Genomic DNA, 17,327 nt, shown 5'->3' with positions numbered 1-17,327 from the left:
GCAGTTCTGACAGAAACATGTCAGAAACACAACACAAAATTCACTAATACAGGGGAAATCTGGAAAAATATATCTAGATAGTCTGCTGTTATTAATGTGAGTGACCAATGGAATTCCAATTGAGATCAACTTGTTTTCTTCTGTGAGAAGAGTAGAAGGCCTTACAGCAGACCGTCCTTCATTAGCAACCAGGGCACACCCACAAATCTTGAGTTTCATACAGATCCTTGAATCAGTCTTTTAAGTACTGAAAAAGGGTAGCCAGTGAATTAAAACAAATAGCTTATGGAGATTATTAAATGATGCTGGACAAAGTCCCTCTTGACAATATTTAGAACAAAAACCAAATCTTCATCCTCCAGATCATTAAGGATAAACCTTTAATAAGTCATCAGTACATTAAGTCTTCTCAGATTTCTCTGCAGTGAGTCTCATTAATCTCATTAATCCAGCATCTTCAAGGGTGGTGCCCAAGACACAAAATCGAGAGCACAGGTAAGTTACGTGAAATACTGAGGCCCTTGTTGAGAATGCAGACTTCAAGTGAGAACTTAATATGTCCACTCATTAACTATATAATCAAGCTCCACAGAAAAAGAAAAATCTGCATTCTTCCCCAAACCAGGTTCAGCATAAAATCATTAATAAGAGAGACCCTGGATTTCTAAAAATAGCATGTATTGCTCTCAATTTCTAATCCATCTTTTAAATGCATTGTTTCTAAGGAGCTACAACCAAACAATAAAGCAAGTGGGGGGGGGGGAATGGTGCAGGAACAGAACTTATTTCTTCTGGGGGAATGTGAGCAAGTTGGCGTCAGATGCCTTGAGAGCGCAACACACATCCATTTACTATATCAATTATTAATAACTTTAAGTAAGTAACAGCTAGTTCAGGCTTAAGCTAAAACTTCAGATAAAGCTAAAAAGAAAATAACCAGAGCAGTCTAAAACAAAGACTTTCATTCTGAGCAAGTGTCAGATAAAACAGGTCAATTTATAAAAATAGCCACCAATGCAGGCAGTCCCATCTTCACTACAATGTGGATTTGAGAAAAGATGCACAAAGAAATTATGGATTCGAACCACTTGTAGGGAGTGAAGCAACAATAGGAACCAACTGGAGCCCCTCCATCTGCTGAACCACACCTATATAGCAAGAATGTAATCAAGGCACTGCCTAAGGGTTCTTTGAAAATGGCAGATTCCTGAAATCCCTTGTTTTCTCCCAGATAAAGCCAAAACCCACTAAAAAAAGAAATGCATTTGCTCGAAAACTTAATATTACTAAGGACTTGTATGAAACCTATGAATACTGCCTTTTAACACTTGTGTATCATTTATCCCATTTGCAGTGCACAACTGCATCCCCCAGAATGACACAATGCAGAGCATTATATTTAAGATCATCTATAAGAAATCCACTTGTTTCGGCCAGTATTCCAATGTGACTTTTATAAAATAAAAGTTAACAATACAGTTCTATAGCTGGGCAATGTCTGGAGCTGGGAAATGACAAGATTTAACAGAAAAAGTGCTCAATATTTTATAACCAGAGCTTCTGTCCTTTATTGTTACCGTTGTTTTTCTTGGGGGAAAATCTTTCTGAAGTCTCAGTTTTGTTCTAAGGTTCCTGAAACAAACCCCAGAATACTTATGGCTTAAAGTTAGAAACAAAGGAAGATGCAGCAGCATCTCTTGTCAGGAGCTGCACCTTTTGCAGCACAAGAGATCTCCAAATCTTTTTTGCTTTGATTTGCAGGCAGCAAAATCTGTCTACTTTCCGATGCTTATTTAATGCATTTTTCTTTTTCTCCTTGACTGTGTAAACGCCCTTTGTCCGCTATGGGCTGCCATAGGGACCGCACTGCGGACTGCACCACGCCCACAAGCCGGTATCTCTGGGCAGACTCCCCAGCAGCAGCACCAAGAGGCGAGAAAGAGAAAGCAAAGGAGGGACTGTTGCTGGCTCTGCAAAAGACCTGAACGACCTCTGCTCTGCCCAGCTAGTTGGGGAGGGTGTCTAATGACAATGCTGGGAGCGAGAAGGCGGAATGACTCACAGAAGGAAAAAGTGGCGCAAACTCAAGATCAACTGCTTTCAGAGGATGGGAGGAGGGGGTGATATCCCCTTCCCACCTTCCTTGTGCCAATTGGCGCAGCTAAATGCAAAAAGCCAGAATTGCAGATCTTTGGAGGGGGGGGTCAAAAAGCCTGTCTCCCCCCTACTCTGTTGCTGCTGCAGGATTCTCAAGAGCCATGAGCATCTCAAGGCACCGCTATGAAGTGAGACAGAGAGGGATTCACACAACCTTGGATACCCACCCACCTGCCCAAGAAAGAAATCTCCACTGGATCCCTGCAATGCCTCCTTCTTACATGCTTTGCAATACAGGAGCCGATTTAGAGACTCTTGTTTGATGAGTGCATATGTTGTACAAGCTTCCCCAACCACGACAGAGAAGGCGGTGGTGGTGGGGAATCAACTTTTCTCTGACTGTGTTTCAGGGCTGTTGTTTTGTTGGTTTGCTGTCAAAGTCAGCTATGGTTAAAAACAAAGCCATTAATTATAAGGGAGCCATTTCTTCCATCTCGCCACCCCCCCCCCCCGCGCGCTCCACCTCCACCCAAGAACTGCAGCCAGCCAGTGGAGAAAACACACCCTTCCGCGATTCCAGCTGCAGCTTCTTTCATTCCATGCGCAATGGAGCTCCAAGAAGAGTCTGAAACGGAGTCAGAAGAGGCTGGGTAGGAAACCGAGGCTGATGGAGATCGCTGCCAACTCTAGAGCCGCAGTTCTAGACGGAGGAGCCTCCTGGCCCCCTCCCACCACACACACACACACGCACAGGGGTGGGGGAGAGGAGAGGGAGTGGTTGCATCCATTTTCCCTTTCTCGACCCTCTCTCTGGCTGGACCATGCAGTCAGCCCAGTGAAACCCCGCACCGATTTCAACCTCGGACCACAATGAGCAGCAGCTCCGACGGGGAGGCGGCTGCGCCAAGGTTAGCTGCACAGTCAGGGGCTGCGATGGCGCAGAAACCCCTCTCGCTGCGGGAGCCGGGACTTTTCGCGCCACGCAACCTGTAGGTCGCCTCTCCAGCCTCCCCACCCCACCCGACTGGCCGCCCCTGGAGAGAGAGACGGAGGGCGGCAGCTGATGTATCTCTTCGCCTGGCTCCTGAGGGGAGCGAGGGAGGGTGGGAGGAGGGCTGCCTGGCGGCGCCGCCTTACCTCGCTCGATATTGCCTATGGCTCTCCTCAGATGCTCCTCGGTGACCAGCTCGCCTATAACGACCAGGAGGTAGAATTTGCTGTCGAGAAAGCGGTGCGACAGGCTGGGCGAGGGGGGCACCGCGTTGGGGAGGCTACAAGACGGCTCCGTCTCCGCTTCCAGCACCACCGTCGCCATCCTGGCAAAGCCCCTCTCCTCCTCCTCCTCGCCTTTTCTCCCCTCAGGCAGCGGCGACGAGAGAGGAGAGGCGGCGGGACGAAAAGGCTTTTAGTTCCAAAGAGGCGCCTCGCTCCCTCCTTCCCTCGCGCGAGGGGCGGGAAAAAAACAGCCACAAAACCGCGCGCTCCAGAGGCACCACCGCGCTCCAGGCAGCCGGGCGAGTGAGGGAGGGCGGGGAGGCGGCGGCGCTTTTATACCGAGACAGTGCGGGGCTGGGACCTGGCGAGGAGAAGGAGGAGGGAGGGAGGCGTCGGAGGAGGAGGAGGAGGGGACCCGGCACAGCCACGCGCGCTGCCTTCCTCGCTTGCTGCTGTTGCTGCTGCTTCGCCAGCATCCAGCCCAGGCAGCTGATGTCATCTGCAGCAAATCATTCCCATCGCTGCCTCCGGAAGCAGAAAGGACGAGGTGGGCGAACAATGCCCGGGCGAGTAGACCGGGGGGCAAAGGAGGCCCGGCCTTGGTGGGCCCAGCCCTCGGGCTCCAGGGTCCCAAGGTGAACCTGCCCGTCACTTTCGACCCGAGCCGGTGCATTTCTTTGCTCCGAAGTGTCCAAGGAGGCTTGGAGCGCGCGCGGAGGCGATGGAGACCAACACGCCCCGCAGCCAGGGGAAGGGAAGGCCAAGCCAGCAGGAGAGCCTTTTCTCCTTAGCGGACCCCGAAGAGAATAGGTCGGGGAAGAGGGTGCCTAAAGTCAGGCACGTGGTGTTGGATGTACCAGGTGGCAGGCTGTTTTGGTTTTCCTTTGTAACCCAGGGACGTTACATTTGCACAGTGGAGAAAGTGGCTAGAGGTGTGTGTTCTTCTCCCTCTTTGATGATGCTAGATCAGGGGTCAGCAAAGTTTTTCAGTCGTGGGCTGGTCCAGTGTCCCTCAGACCATGTGGTGGGCCGGACTATATTTTTTTTGGGGGGGGGAATGAATGAATTCCTATGCCCCACAAATAACCCAGAGATGCATTTTAAATAAAAGCACACATTCTACTCATGTAAAAACACCAGGCAGGCCCCACAAATAACCCAGAGATGCATTTTAAATAAAAGGGCACATTCTTCTCATGTAAAAGCACGCAGATTCCCAGACCGTTCGTGGGCCGGATTGAGAAGGCGATTAGGCCACACCTGCCCCCCAGGCCTTAGGTTGCCTACCCCTGCGCTAGAGCATCATTCAACAGGCATCATTCAACAAAGCTGACTGGCGAAATATTCCCAAACTCACCCTTGCCACAGGCCACTGGAAAATTGCAGAGGGTCTTGATGGAACACTTAATGGTTTTCACACCTGTCTGTGCCAAATGGTGTATGGTCATTCATTGTATATTTATTTTAAAAAATCCTTCCAGTAGCACCTTAGAGACCAACTAAGTTTGTTACTGGTATGAGCTTTCGTTTGCGTGTACACTTCTTCAGATACCTTCAGATACTTATATTTATTGTTTCTTTTATTTTTAAATATTTAATTCTATTGTATTGCAATTTGAATTCCGTAGCATACTATAGAATTGAAATGGTGCAGGTTTCCCACAAAACATCCTGAATAGCCACTTGTGGTCCATGAACCCCAGTTTGGAAACCTCTGGTTTAGACAAAAAGAGGTGCTTCTTCATTTAACCAACCGGGAGAGGGACTTTTCAGTAGTGGCACCCTGGTTACAGAATAGCCTCTACAAGTAGGTTTGCATGGCAACATCTTTTGGGCACCAGGTGTTTCCCCAAGCCTATTAAATAACTGAGATATTCTGAGCCTCTCTGTTTAAAATATGTTTCTAATGAGCGGATCGGCAGCAAGTTCTGCTTTGCTGAATTTATGCAAATTTCATCCCTCCCTTTTTAAGAAAATAGTTTTATTTTATTATATATTTCAATTGTTTTTACAATTTTTTTGTAAGGCTTCGAGATAGCTTCATGGTATGGAACATCATACAAATATAGTAAATAAATGAACAATTAACTTTTACCTATATCTCCTTCTATGAGTTTCAGCTGGTATGCCGGCCATGCCCTTTCCTGGACAGAGACAGCTTGACCCATACATTAGTAACCTCTAGACTGGATTGCTGCAGTGAACTCTGTGTGAGGCTCCTCTTAAGGTTGGTTCAGAAACTGCTGTTAGTGCAAAACGCAGTGGTCAGGATGCTCAGTGGTACATCCTACTGCACATTTATAGCATTTGTGTACTAGAGGTGTTTCACTGGCTGCCTATTTGCTACCAAGTCAAGTATAAGATTCTGCTGCTAAGGTCCAGTCAATCTGAGTGATTACCTTCTTCTTTACAATCCAGACTATTCACTGAGATCATCAGAGGAAGCTCTGTTAGTCATACTGCACCCATCAGAGATGGGAAATACTGTGCAATAGCCTTTCCCTAGATATATGTAAGCCCTTATGGTAATGGTGTTCAACCAGCTGGTTAAAACATACCTATTCATGACAACATTCTCAAGCTTTGATTTTTTAGCACTGGCTCTATTAGAGATATCAGATATCTGTAGTATTTGTGTGATTTGTTTACTTTTGTACTGTATTGATTTTATGCTGTAAACTGCCTTGCTATGGAATGTAAATATTCTAATGCATTAAAAATGTAAGTTTATTGCACAATGCAATGATAAACAGGACATTAGAACAAACAAACCAATATAAAATAATCAAACTTGTCCAATATCACATTAGAAGGGGAAAATACATGGGTGAACCATGCTTTCTCATTATACAATATAAATGCCAAACATATAGTATTGATTACAACAGCGGACTTGTCATTGACAACCTTCTTTAAACCTTGGAGACAGTCAGTGACATATTTAAATAAATAAAATCTGGAGTATTGAGATAAACTTCAGGATAACATACCTCTTTTTTTAAAAAAAAAGGTGGATAGAAGGTGGTCTAGGTTTTTCTGGTGAGAAATAAATGAAGAGAGACTAGTCATTATAAAATTTATCTCTGGTAATGTGGTCTCTGATTGCTCTGCAATGCTGTGTCTACAAGTGCAACCTTATATGTTTGCCAGACCTTTAAAAATATTTTAGTTCCTGCGATACATTTTTAGCTCCAGTGATTTCTAGCTGTTTTTATCATTTGTATTGCATTTCATTGTGTTCAGTGGCGTAGCGTGGGTTGTCAGCACCCGGGGCAAGGCAAGTAATTCGCGCCCCCTAACCTGTGGATTTGCGCCCCCTAACCCCCAGATGTTGTGCCCGGTGCGGCTGGCCCCCCCTGCACCCCCCACGCTACGCCACTGATTGTGTTGATCTTTTTTTGTATTTGAGTTTTATGCTTATATTTGGGTGTTTAAGGTTCACAGTGAGGTTTGTTAGTTTGTTGCACTTTTATGCCGTTTAATTGATTTTGTACAACAGCTAGAGATACAATGTGCAGCACAAGCACCGAAGTAACAATATAATCACAGTCTACCTTACATTTAAAGCTTCCAAATGTTACTAAGTTGATGTGCAACCAGACCACAGGGCTGCCATTTTTTTAATGTATACCATGATGCATATTGTTATTTCCATTGCTGGTGCTGCCTAGCTATCAGAGGTGGGCATGAGAACACAATAATAGCCCGCTGGACCAGGCCACTGGTCCATTCAATCCGGCAGCGTGTTCTCGCAGTAGCCAACCAGATACCTGTGGGAAACCAGGTAGCAGAACATGAGCAAAAGAACACTCTCCCCTCCTATGGTGTCCAGCAACTAGCATTCAGAAGCATTGCAATCTCCAAGTCTGGTAAAACATAGCCATTGATAGCTCTTTCCTCCATGAATTTGCCTTGAATCCTCTTTAAAAACCATCCAAGTTAGTAGCCATCGCTGCTTCCTTGGGGAATGAGTTCCATAGTTTGGCTTTGTGCTGCGTGAGTAAGTACTTCCTTTTAGGTAAAGGTAAAGGGACCCCTGACCATTAGGTCCAGTCGTGACCGACTCTAGGGTTGCGGCGCTCATCTCACTTTATTGGCCAAGGGAGCCGGCGTACAGCTTCCAGGTCATGTGGCCAGCATGACTAAGCCGCTTCCGGTGAACCAGAGCAGCACACAGAAACGTTTACCTTCCCGCTGGAGAGGTACCTATTTATCTACTTGCACTTTGATGTGCTTTTGAACTGCAAGGTTGGCAGGAGCAGGGACCAAGCAACAGGAGCTCACCCCGTCACGGGGATTCAAACAACTGACCTTCTGATCGGCAGGTCCTAGGCTCTGTGGTTTAACCCACAGTGCCACCCGCATCCCATACTTCCTTTTACCTATCCTAAATCTTCCAACATTCAGCTTCATTGGATGTCCATGAATTCTAGTGCTATGAGACAGGGAGAAAAGCTGTTCTCTATCCACTTTCTCCATGCCACATATAATTTTATGAACGTCTATCATTTCACCTCTAACTCGCATTTTTGGGGGGGCGGGGACTAGATTATTCAGGGATTTCCTTATGAGCAGGGCTTCTAAACACAGGAACGTGGACCTAAAATTTAGACCACTGGGAAGATTTTGGGTAGCTAAACATCCCAGGTATGAATCAGGTATCTGTGGTACACATTTTTAAGCAAACCAAGCACCTGTCCTCTTGCAGAGATTGCCAAAGCCACTTGGAAGTGCTCCATCATAGCAAGGGACCAAGGCCCAGGCAGGTGTACTCAGAAGACAGCATGTTCATTCACAGGTGACCAAACAAGCACATCAAGCAAAAGTAAACCCACCTTCGAGATGGGCCTTCAAACAAATGTTCTATGAGTTTCCAGCATGTACCGTATTTTTCGCCCTATAGGACGCACTTTTTCCCCTCAAAAAATGAAGGGGAAATGTGTGTGCGTCCTATGGGGCGAATGCAGGCTTTCGCTGAAGCCTGGAGAGCGAGAGGGGTCCGTGCGCACAGACCCCTCTCGCTCTCCAGGCTTCGCGGACCTCTCCGCAAGCGGGGGGAGCGCTCCCACCGCTTGCGGAGAGGTGCCTGCATGCGGAAGCCTGGGCGCACTGAGCTCAGCGCGTCCAGGCTTCGCGGACCTCTCCGCAAGCGGGGGGAGCGCTCCCGCCACTTGCGGAGAGGTGCCTGCATGCGGAAGCCTGGGCGCGCTGAGCTCAGCGCGTCCAATCTTCGCGGACCTCTCCGCAAGCGGGGGGAGCGCTCCCGCCGCTTGCGGAGAGGTGCCTGCATGCGGAAGCCTGGGTGCACTGAGTTCAGCGCATCCAGGCTTCGCGCACCTCTCCGCAAGCGGGGGGAGCGCTCCCGCCGCTTGCGGAGAGGTGCCTGCATGCGGATGCCTGCGCGCGCTGAGCTCAGCACGTCGAGGCTTCGCGGACCTCTCCGCAAGCTGCGGGAGCCGGCCCTGGGCTCCCACGGCTTGCAGAGAGCTGCCTGTTTGGGGGCTGGGGTCAGGGGAAGCTCCGGCGGGCCTCCCCCGCCCCAGCCCCGCGCCTGGGGGGGATATAATTTTTTTCCCTTTATTTCCCCCCCAAAAAACTAGGTGCGCCTTATGGGACGGTGCGTCCTATAGGGCGAAAAATACGGTAATTGCACAGCCATCATGAGAGAAGTCACCCTTAAAGCCACTTGTGAAAATGCCCTCAAAAATATACCCACCCTGTGCTTATGATTAACTGGAGTATGCAAGGGGCCAAAGTCACACTGGCGGGACAGGAAAATTGGGTTCCAGGTGGAAAAATCGAAATTAGAAACTGAATTGTTAGAATCCAACACTAAGAACCTATCAAAGATGGATAACTTGCTGTTGAAGTGGAATACAATTGATGAAACTGTTAAATCAGCAATGGTTAAATGGGCACAGGACCTAGGACATGACATTATGTTCGCTGACTGGGAACAGCTGTGGACCACAGGTATAAAATTTACGGCTTGTAATGCCTTAAGAGAAAACATTATGAAAATGATTATAGGTGGTACATGACCCCAGTCAAGCTTGCTAAGATTTATCATTTGCCCAATAATAAATGCTGGAAATGTAATGAGACTGAAGGTACCTTCTTTCACCTTTGGTGGACCTGCCCGAAGATTAAAGCTTTCTGGGAAATGATTTATAATGAAATTAAGAAAGTACTCAAATGTACTTTTCATAAGAAACCAGAGGCATTTCTTTTGGGTATGGTGGGCCAACTGGTGCCAAGGAGGGACAAGATCTTTTTTATGTACGCCACAACGGCAGCAAGGATTCTACTAGCAAAGTATTGGAAGACACAAGAGCTACCCACGCTGGAAGAATGGCAGGCGAAAGTGATTGACTTTATGGGACTGGCAGAAATGACCGGCAGAATCCGCGACCAGGAGAAAGAAACTGTGGAGGAAGATTGGAAGAAGTTTAAAGTATATCTTAAAAATCGTTATAAAATTGAGGAGTGTTAAAGTGTGAAGGGAAAGGAAGATGTATAATTACAGCTATATTTATTCTTTTTCATTTAATGTGATATTGAAAAGGAGAATAAGTTTAAATTTTAATTGGTTAAAAGAGTTGCTGAAAAATTGTGAAATTAGGATGCAAAAAGGGGAAGGTATGGGGAAGTCCGAGAAAAGAGGCTTATGAAAAGGAGGTTAAGAAAGTTGGATCTATGTTTTCTTTTTGTGTGTGTCTGTTGTTGTATGTATTATTTAGTGTTGTTGTGTCGATAAAATTGGAAAATCAATAAAAAATTATTTAAAAAAAACAACAAAAAACAAAGTCACACTGGCGAAGTGATGATATTTGAGTGTTTCCAGAGGGTCCAGATGTAACACTGAAAACTACCAGTTGTTTAGACTGTAAATGTGAAGGGCAAAAAAAGGGGGGGAGAGGCTGCATAGAAAGGGGGAAAGTGAAGGGATTGTGTGAATAAGTTGGGTATGCTGTATTGCAACCCTGTACAAAGGAGGAAACCTATGCCCACTAACGTGGATAGAAATTAGCGGAAGTCCGATTTATATGCACTACATTCTTCTCAGAACATGTGCTTTGTGTGTTTGTTTGCATGAGTGTGCATGCCATTCCTTTTCCTCCTGCAACTCCTTTTGCTAGTATACTTTTAGGACTGGGTGTCTAAGTAAGAGGCAGTCCAGAATTACATGTTCCGCTCCAGACAAGGGCATGCTGCCTAACTCACATTGTACTCATCAGTAGTTGATTACATAATCCATACTTACTATCTGTCTGTCTATTCATCTATCTATCTATCTATCTATCTATCTATCTATCTATCTATCTATAGACAAGGCATCTACTTTTGACCCAGGAACTTCTTAAGTGTTGATCCTGTGCCCCCAAAATATTATTCAGTCTGCACAGACCCTTGCTTAGATTTTCTTCACATGCTTCAGGTGAGCTGCAAATTGCAGCAGAAGTCAGCTCTGGCAGTTAAAAAGAAACATGGGCTCCTTGCTGGAGCATCTTCTATTTGGAAAAAAAGTCTCTGTGGTTTAAAGTTGTCACCTTGGACTGAAATATTAATCCATTTATTTTACAATGGATTTCTAGTTTCCAATATAAAGTTTGAAGGCTGCAAGTTCTAAGCCCACTAACTAGAAGAAAGTCTTGCTAAACTCAGCCATTCTTACAACTAATTTTACCTAAGTCTGAGCTGTTTTGGATTCTTGCTTCCTGCACATATGGGTATTAAACAAATTTCAATAATTAGTGTGCATTTGATTTGGCTTCATTTTCCTTCATTTATTTCCTGCCAGATCTATTACTTGGTCTTTGGAATTGTGTTATCAAGATGTCAGGAATCTGAGATTCCTTTATGCTCCCATTTCTGGTTTTCCTTTTCCTCCCCCCTCCCTTTTTTCTTTGGTTAATTTGATACTTTGCTTATTAAATGTCATATTATTGCTTTGGGCAACTGCCAGAACATGTGGATTGCAACTAGGAGAAACTGATCTAGTAGAGAAAATGCAAGGAAATTATATATTTCCAGAATACTTAGCTGATTTCCAATTAGGGGGGGGAAATGTCTTTTTTTCGTGGTTTTATGTACATACCATTGTAAACTGATTTTTTTAAAAAAAATCATAATGATATATATGTATTTTTCCAAATAAAAAAGGGAATTAATTTGCCTAAAAAATGCGGTCATCCTGTAAACTGCTGTAGATGATATATTTTTCACAAATCACAGTTCTGTTTTATTGTACTGCTAAGAACTTAAAGAAAAAAGAGAAGCAAAAACAAAACAAAATAAATATCAAATTTATAAATATCCCAACAAGCATTACAGTTATGAATATCCTTATCCAACAATACCCTGTAGTGCAAACGAGTTCTTAATGCAACCTCTTCTTTTTTTTATTGGCATGGCTTGGTCTCAATCATTTTCAAAGTTGTCATCTTTCTATTCCTGAGCAACTTGTTAACCTGTTTGCTATAAGTTTGTTTCAAATTTTATTCCACCTACATAGCTCAGTGGGTAGAGCATGAGGCTCTTAAACTCAGGGTCACGGGTTCAAGTGAAATATGCAGTAAAACTGCAGCCACCTCACCTCAGGTATGGCTCAGTGAAGGTCCATTGCCGAGGGAAATCCTATTAATCCAATCATGTTTTGGCTGGTCTGACTGAAAGCGACTATCTCTCTCAAGATCTGATCATTCCCAGAAACATGATTTCTGCTTCCCTCACTCCCAGGTCCCTACAGTAGACAAGTCCTCCTTCCCCAAAGTTAGAGAACCACTCGTTAATCTTTTAAAAGAAACATGCAATGGAAAGGTGACTTTAACAGTAATATAATACTTGGGAATAGTCTCTGAAAATCACTGTCTGATGATGCCTGCTTCTGTTCTACCTGGACACCCTTTCAAGGCTGCTGGTCTTGTGTGGCAGGGGGAAATTGCATGATCTTAGTCTGGCCTCTTGGAATTTTGTTCAGCAGTTTAGATTGGAGCTGCAGAGAGGTTGTGAGGTTTGCTTGCTTGCTTGCTTGTTTGTTTGTTTGTTTGTTTGTTTGTTTGTTAAGTGCCAGATCTGCAGTATGCAAAATGTTTTCTACCTCTTTTACTTCTTTAGGACCTATTGCAACCAACTGCATACCTGAATGTTTGATAGCTTGTCAATCTCTCTCTCTCTCTCTTTCTCCTTCTCTCCCTCCAGTTATCCTGCAGGTGAATTCTTTGCATTTCTATCTTTTGAAACTTGCCACACGTTTTTTCAAGACATGTCTGCACAGGTTGGATTAAAAAAAAAATCTATGTGAGTCCTGCCACAGAAAAATAAATATTGTTGCATTGATGCTTCAAAGTGACAGGTGATGGGAAGGTAAGCCGTAGGAAAAAGTGAATATGGAATGAAATTATGGGAAGAAACTATATAGCAAGAAACGGAATGTGGTGACCAGGAACCAGCTCAAATATATGTGCATGGTCAAATATACATCAATATGTGCAAACAGGGTCTGGGGTGGCACATGCATAATTTTATTTTGCCAAATTTTGGTGGGAACCGTACCTCGTTTAATCTTTTTGAAAATAGTAAGTGGCAACATTTTTACTCATATATGTTTGTTTCTGTTTAATAGTGCTATACCATGTATGTTTCGTGATAAGCTAACTGGGACTTACTCATAGGTGCGTGTGTACATGATTGCAGCCTTGGGGTTTGTTTTGTCTTTTACCTATTTTTGCTAAAAAAAATTATCATGTGTTGTTTTATTACATTTCTGTTAGCTACCCTGGGGACATGATTATGTTAGAAGATATATACCATATATATGCAAGAATTAGCAGCATTTTAAATATTATTTTGCATGTAGCAATGCAAAATAACACCTGCTTGTTTTTAGAAGTAGAATAATTTATTTGTAAAGGCAGAGTGGAATCTGCCCCCAGGCTTTCAATTTAGCTTTTATTTGCCTCATCATTTCCTTTCACATACATGACTGAGGGGTCTTTACCTCAGTCTTTGCTATCTTAACAACCCCCAGCTCCTCAGCCTCAGACACTCAGTGCTTTTCTTCCCAGAAATTAGCCAATCCCCAGCACCAGACGTTTACCAGTCAGCCCATGATTATAGCAGTGAATGGAATTCTTTATGTCAGAGCAACATCTCAGCTGAATTGTACCCCAGAGCCCAAATAGGTCATTCAGAGTCTCTGAAAATCAGTGAAGTCACTGCTGCCTGAGAGACTTTCCAGGATCAGGTACACTGATCTGAACAAAACTGAACTCCAGTCCCTTGAGGAAGAACGTCTGAAGGTCACTCACCAGAGTAGGAATTCTGAAAGAGTGACCAGACATATTGGATGTGATTGCTTGTCCATCTGATAATATGGACAGGGTGCTTCGCAGGACAGCACAGAGCCTTCAGATCTCCTGACTTGATGTTTGACCTTAAGTAAATCATTCAAAAGTGAAGCTTTCCCCTTTAAAAGAGACATTCTGGATTTTTTCCAGGTAGTTACCAGATTAACTTGCCTCCATTTAAAAAGTAAAACTCCCTGTGCTTCACCACCCAAGTGCCATGTCCAACCAATTCACTTGAGCCTTTGACAAAGCTTGACAGCTAAGTTAAGTTCTGTGTGATTCAGAAGTCAATACGAATAAACTGAAGGCAGAATTGTTCACCCTCTGATTATAACAATAAAAGAATCAAGAGAGAATCCTGCTGATCACAGTCAATGCACCCACGAGTCAGACAGACAGGCATTGATCCTAGGTGCAAGCAGTGGCGTAGCATGGGTTGTCAGCACCCAGGGCAAGGCAAGTAATTTGTGCCCCCTAACCTGTGGATTTGCGCCCCCTAACCCTAACCCCCAGATGTTGCACCCGGTGCGGCCGGCCCCCTCTGCACCCCCCACGCTACGCCACTGGGTGCAAGTCACAGCACAATCAGCTAATTTTCTGGGTCCTGTTTGTAGAATGGATGCTTTAGCTTTGACCAACAGGATTTTCCATTGGTTCTAATATTGGGCTTAAAGTGCTCTAGCCTGCAGGATAGCTCAGTTGGTAGACCATAAGACGTTTAATCTCAGGGTTGTGGGTTTGAGCCCCACCTTCGTGGTCCCTTCCAGTTCTATGGTTCTATTGGGCCATAGAATCTGAGAAACTGAAGCACTTCCAAATGCCTAGAATTACAAAATAACTATTTAAGTGATGGCAAATGATAACCGTGAATAATAGTACTAAAGAAACCTCTGAGAATGCAAATGAAGAGGCTGGTAAATCCACTGATATATTCCTGATCATAGTTTAATTGGCCAACTTTTCGTAGCTTGCTCATTTTTATTTGTTACACTACACTATGCTTTTAATGAGTTTCTATAAGTGGCCTCTTACTTTTATAACAACTTTTATGTTGTTGCTTTAAAGCAGCCTTCCCCAGCCTGCTAGTCTATGATTAGAGATTATGGGAATTGTCATCTAAAATATCTGGAGGGCATCAGGTTGAAGAAGGCTGCTAAAAATATTGCATCATATCATTTTATTTTATTTTTAGTAGCTAATGTTTCTATAGGGAGCATGTCACCTCCTGTATTGACTAGAAAGGTGATTAATATGTTATTGCTAAATAATAATAAGAAATAATGATTAGATTATATGAACTTCCATCAACTGTCACTGCTGTATAGAAGAATGCACTGAAGTTCCTCACTGGATCAATATGACTTCTGTATTAACAATACAGTCATTTAATTTAATTTATTTCTGAAGACATTTATATGTTCTGATTGTGTTGCATAGTGGCTTTTCACAATATCCCCAGTACCACATTTGATGGTTAGGAAATGGATTGCATTAATATTTTTATTCCATATGCCACGTAATGGAATGATGTCTATGAACATGATGCAAAATCCATTATTATATATTTAGGCCATTTATTGAGTTCTGAAAGATTGATAACGATACCAATTAATAAGTGTCAATGGTGTGTGTGTGTGTGTGTGTGTGTGTGTGTGTGTGTGTTCAAAGTCAAAATTCCAGATCATGTATGTATGCTACAAAACCAATTTCTGTAAACCAACTGGAGAAATTATTTCACTACCAAGAGAGAACAACCTAATTTACTTTCCAGCTCCACAGCCATCGTCTTCTAGCCACCTTGTCTAGTACTCATCTGCTTAATGATGAGTCTGGTATTGAATTTGAGAATAATGATCAAGGGTAAGGTTGTGGATTAATGATGGACTGGGAGGAGTTGATAGCTATAAGCAGAGCCAAAGGCAGTTAACCTCTTCTAGCCATTAGTCCCAAGGTGGTGCTGAGTACTGACTTACTTCTTGTCATTATAAGGAATGTAATGAAGAATAAAAGCAAACTACAGCATAATGGTTTGTGATGGGGGCCTGGAAGAATAGAGACAATAGTCAGTCAGATGAAACATTTGACAATTTTTGGCCAAACTCAGTAGTCCTGTTATATTGTACATGGGCTTTTAAAAATTATTTTATTGTGTATTTTAATTATGTATGGATTTTATAACTGATTTTATACTTCTAAACTGCTTAGAAGCAATTTTGGCATGTGAGCAGTCTATAAATAAATAAAAAATTGATTAATTAATATTAATTGCATTCACGGAATTACCAAAGTGCTCCAGGAAGAAATACCTGCTTAACTGTCCTCTAGATCCTTCTAATCACAAAGCTCTATATTTTGGATCATGTATTGGGATCTCTTATGCCAAATATTTTGCTTGCCAAAGGCAGTGGTTCTTTTGGATTTGAGAGCATCAAGCAGTTGCTTGTTGGGTGAAGGCTGTTTGTTTTAGGCAAGCATTAGACATTAGCATGCACAATATACCCTACTTAGACTAGACAAGGCAAACTACCAAGTTCTTAAACCCAGCTAGAATAAAACACATTCCAGACTGGTTCATTATAATGTTCCCTCTGCTGCCAAAGAACGCTTAGACACAATGAATGATCCCCCTTGGAACTGGCTGATGCATAGCACCCTCTCAAGATCTCCTGGTCTATTCTGAGTTCTGCCTGACAGCATTGATAGCGCTTCCAGCTCTCATATTTACATATCCTGCTGAGTAAGGTAACTCATGTCCATGCGGGTCACAGGTCAGTGGTCCCTAGGACCCTTCCATAAACAAGTCCCTAATTAGCGATGTATGTATTTAAAATTTTCTGTTTTACCCATCAAGCTGAAAATGTGGCAACTGCTGCTGCTTCCTTCTTTTTCTTTCCCTTTTCTTCCATGTTGTTTTCAAATGACTGGCAGGGGAAGACTATGGACAGAAATGCATGTTGTGCTGTATATTAATGTTGGCACTTCTCTTGACCAAAGCGTGTGCATTTTGTAATACAAGAGAACCAAAGAGTTTAACTGTTCTACAGCAGGTAAGGGAAACCATTCATACTTAGCTCTTTAATCATCATGCTATTCAATTAAGTGTTTCCTAGCAGACTGAACACTGCGAGAAACTTATAGATTTTCCTTGTCTGTTTTGCTTTTAGAGTCAATCAAATTGATGTGTCAAATTACCCTTTGTCCTGTATGAAATAGTAGCTAGAGTAGTTTTAATTGCTTCAAAACCTTATCTGAGGTGCCTTTTTCTATATCTGATGCCTGTTTAAAAGTGTGCATTCCCCCCCCCCTTTAGGAAGACAGTAAAGGGATGGAGATTACATATTTGGAATCCAGTGGCCATGTTCTGCAAGGCAGAACCACTTGCTTGCTTCTGCCAAGAAGAAAAACACAAGAATCTGTAATGTCAAGACTTTATTTACATTCATAGTCTGGTTCTACATAAGAGGTTTCTTGCAGCCAAAGTATCCACCTTCCAAAATGCTGGAAGTAATTTAGGCTTTCTGCAAACCCAGGTTCCTAGATGTCAACAAATGTATTTTCATACAATAAACACTTATTTTTGCCCACTTAGATTCACAAGCAGTTCAAGATGCAGGTCAAAATAATTTCTGTTCTGGGAAGTGATGTGACAGTGTTGGGGAAGGTAAG

General features: G+C 43.4%; 1 protein-coding gene across 1 annotated transcript in view; it reads right to left on the bottom strand.

The window, feature by feature from the left end:
• Positions 1 to 3,761, bottom strand: part of MAP1B (microtubule associated protein 1B) — a 68,256-nt gene extending 64,495 nt beyond the window's left edge. Inside the window, exon 1 of the mRNA XM_083703077.1 lies at positions 3,235 to 3,761. Within this exon, the coding sequence (XP_083559203.1) occupies positions 3,235 to 3,412 (178 nt within the window). The 5' untranslated portion in view covers positions 3,413 to 3,761. The remainder of the gene's footprint in view (positions 1 to 3,234) is intronic.
• Positions 3,762 to 17,327: the final 13,566 nt, after the last annotated feature.

This window comes from Podarcis gaigeae (genome assembly GCF_964106915.1).
Source record: "Podarcis gaigeae genome assembly, chromosome: 11".
Taxonomy (NCBI): domain Eukaryota; kingdom Metazoa; phylum Chordata; class Lepidosauria; order Squamata; family Lacertidae; genus Podarcis; species Podarcis gaigeae.
Note: the sequence above shows the minus strand (reverse complement) of the source record. Positions and strands in the feature narration are given on the sequence as shown.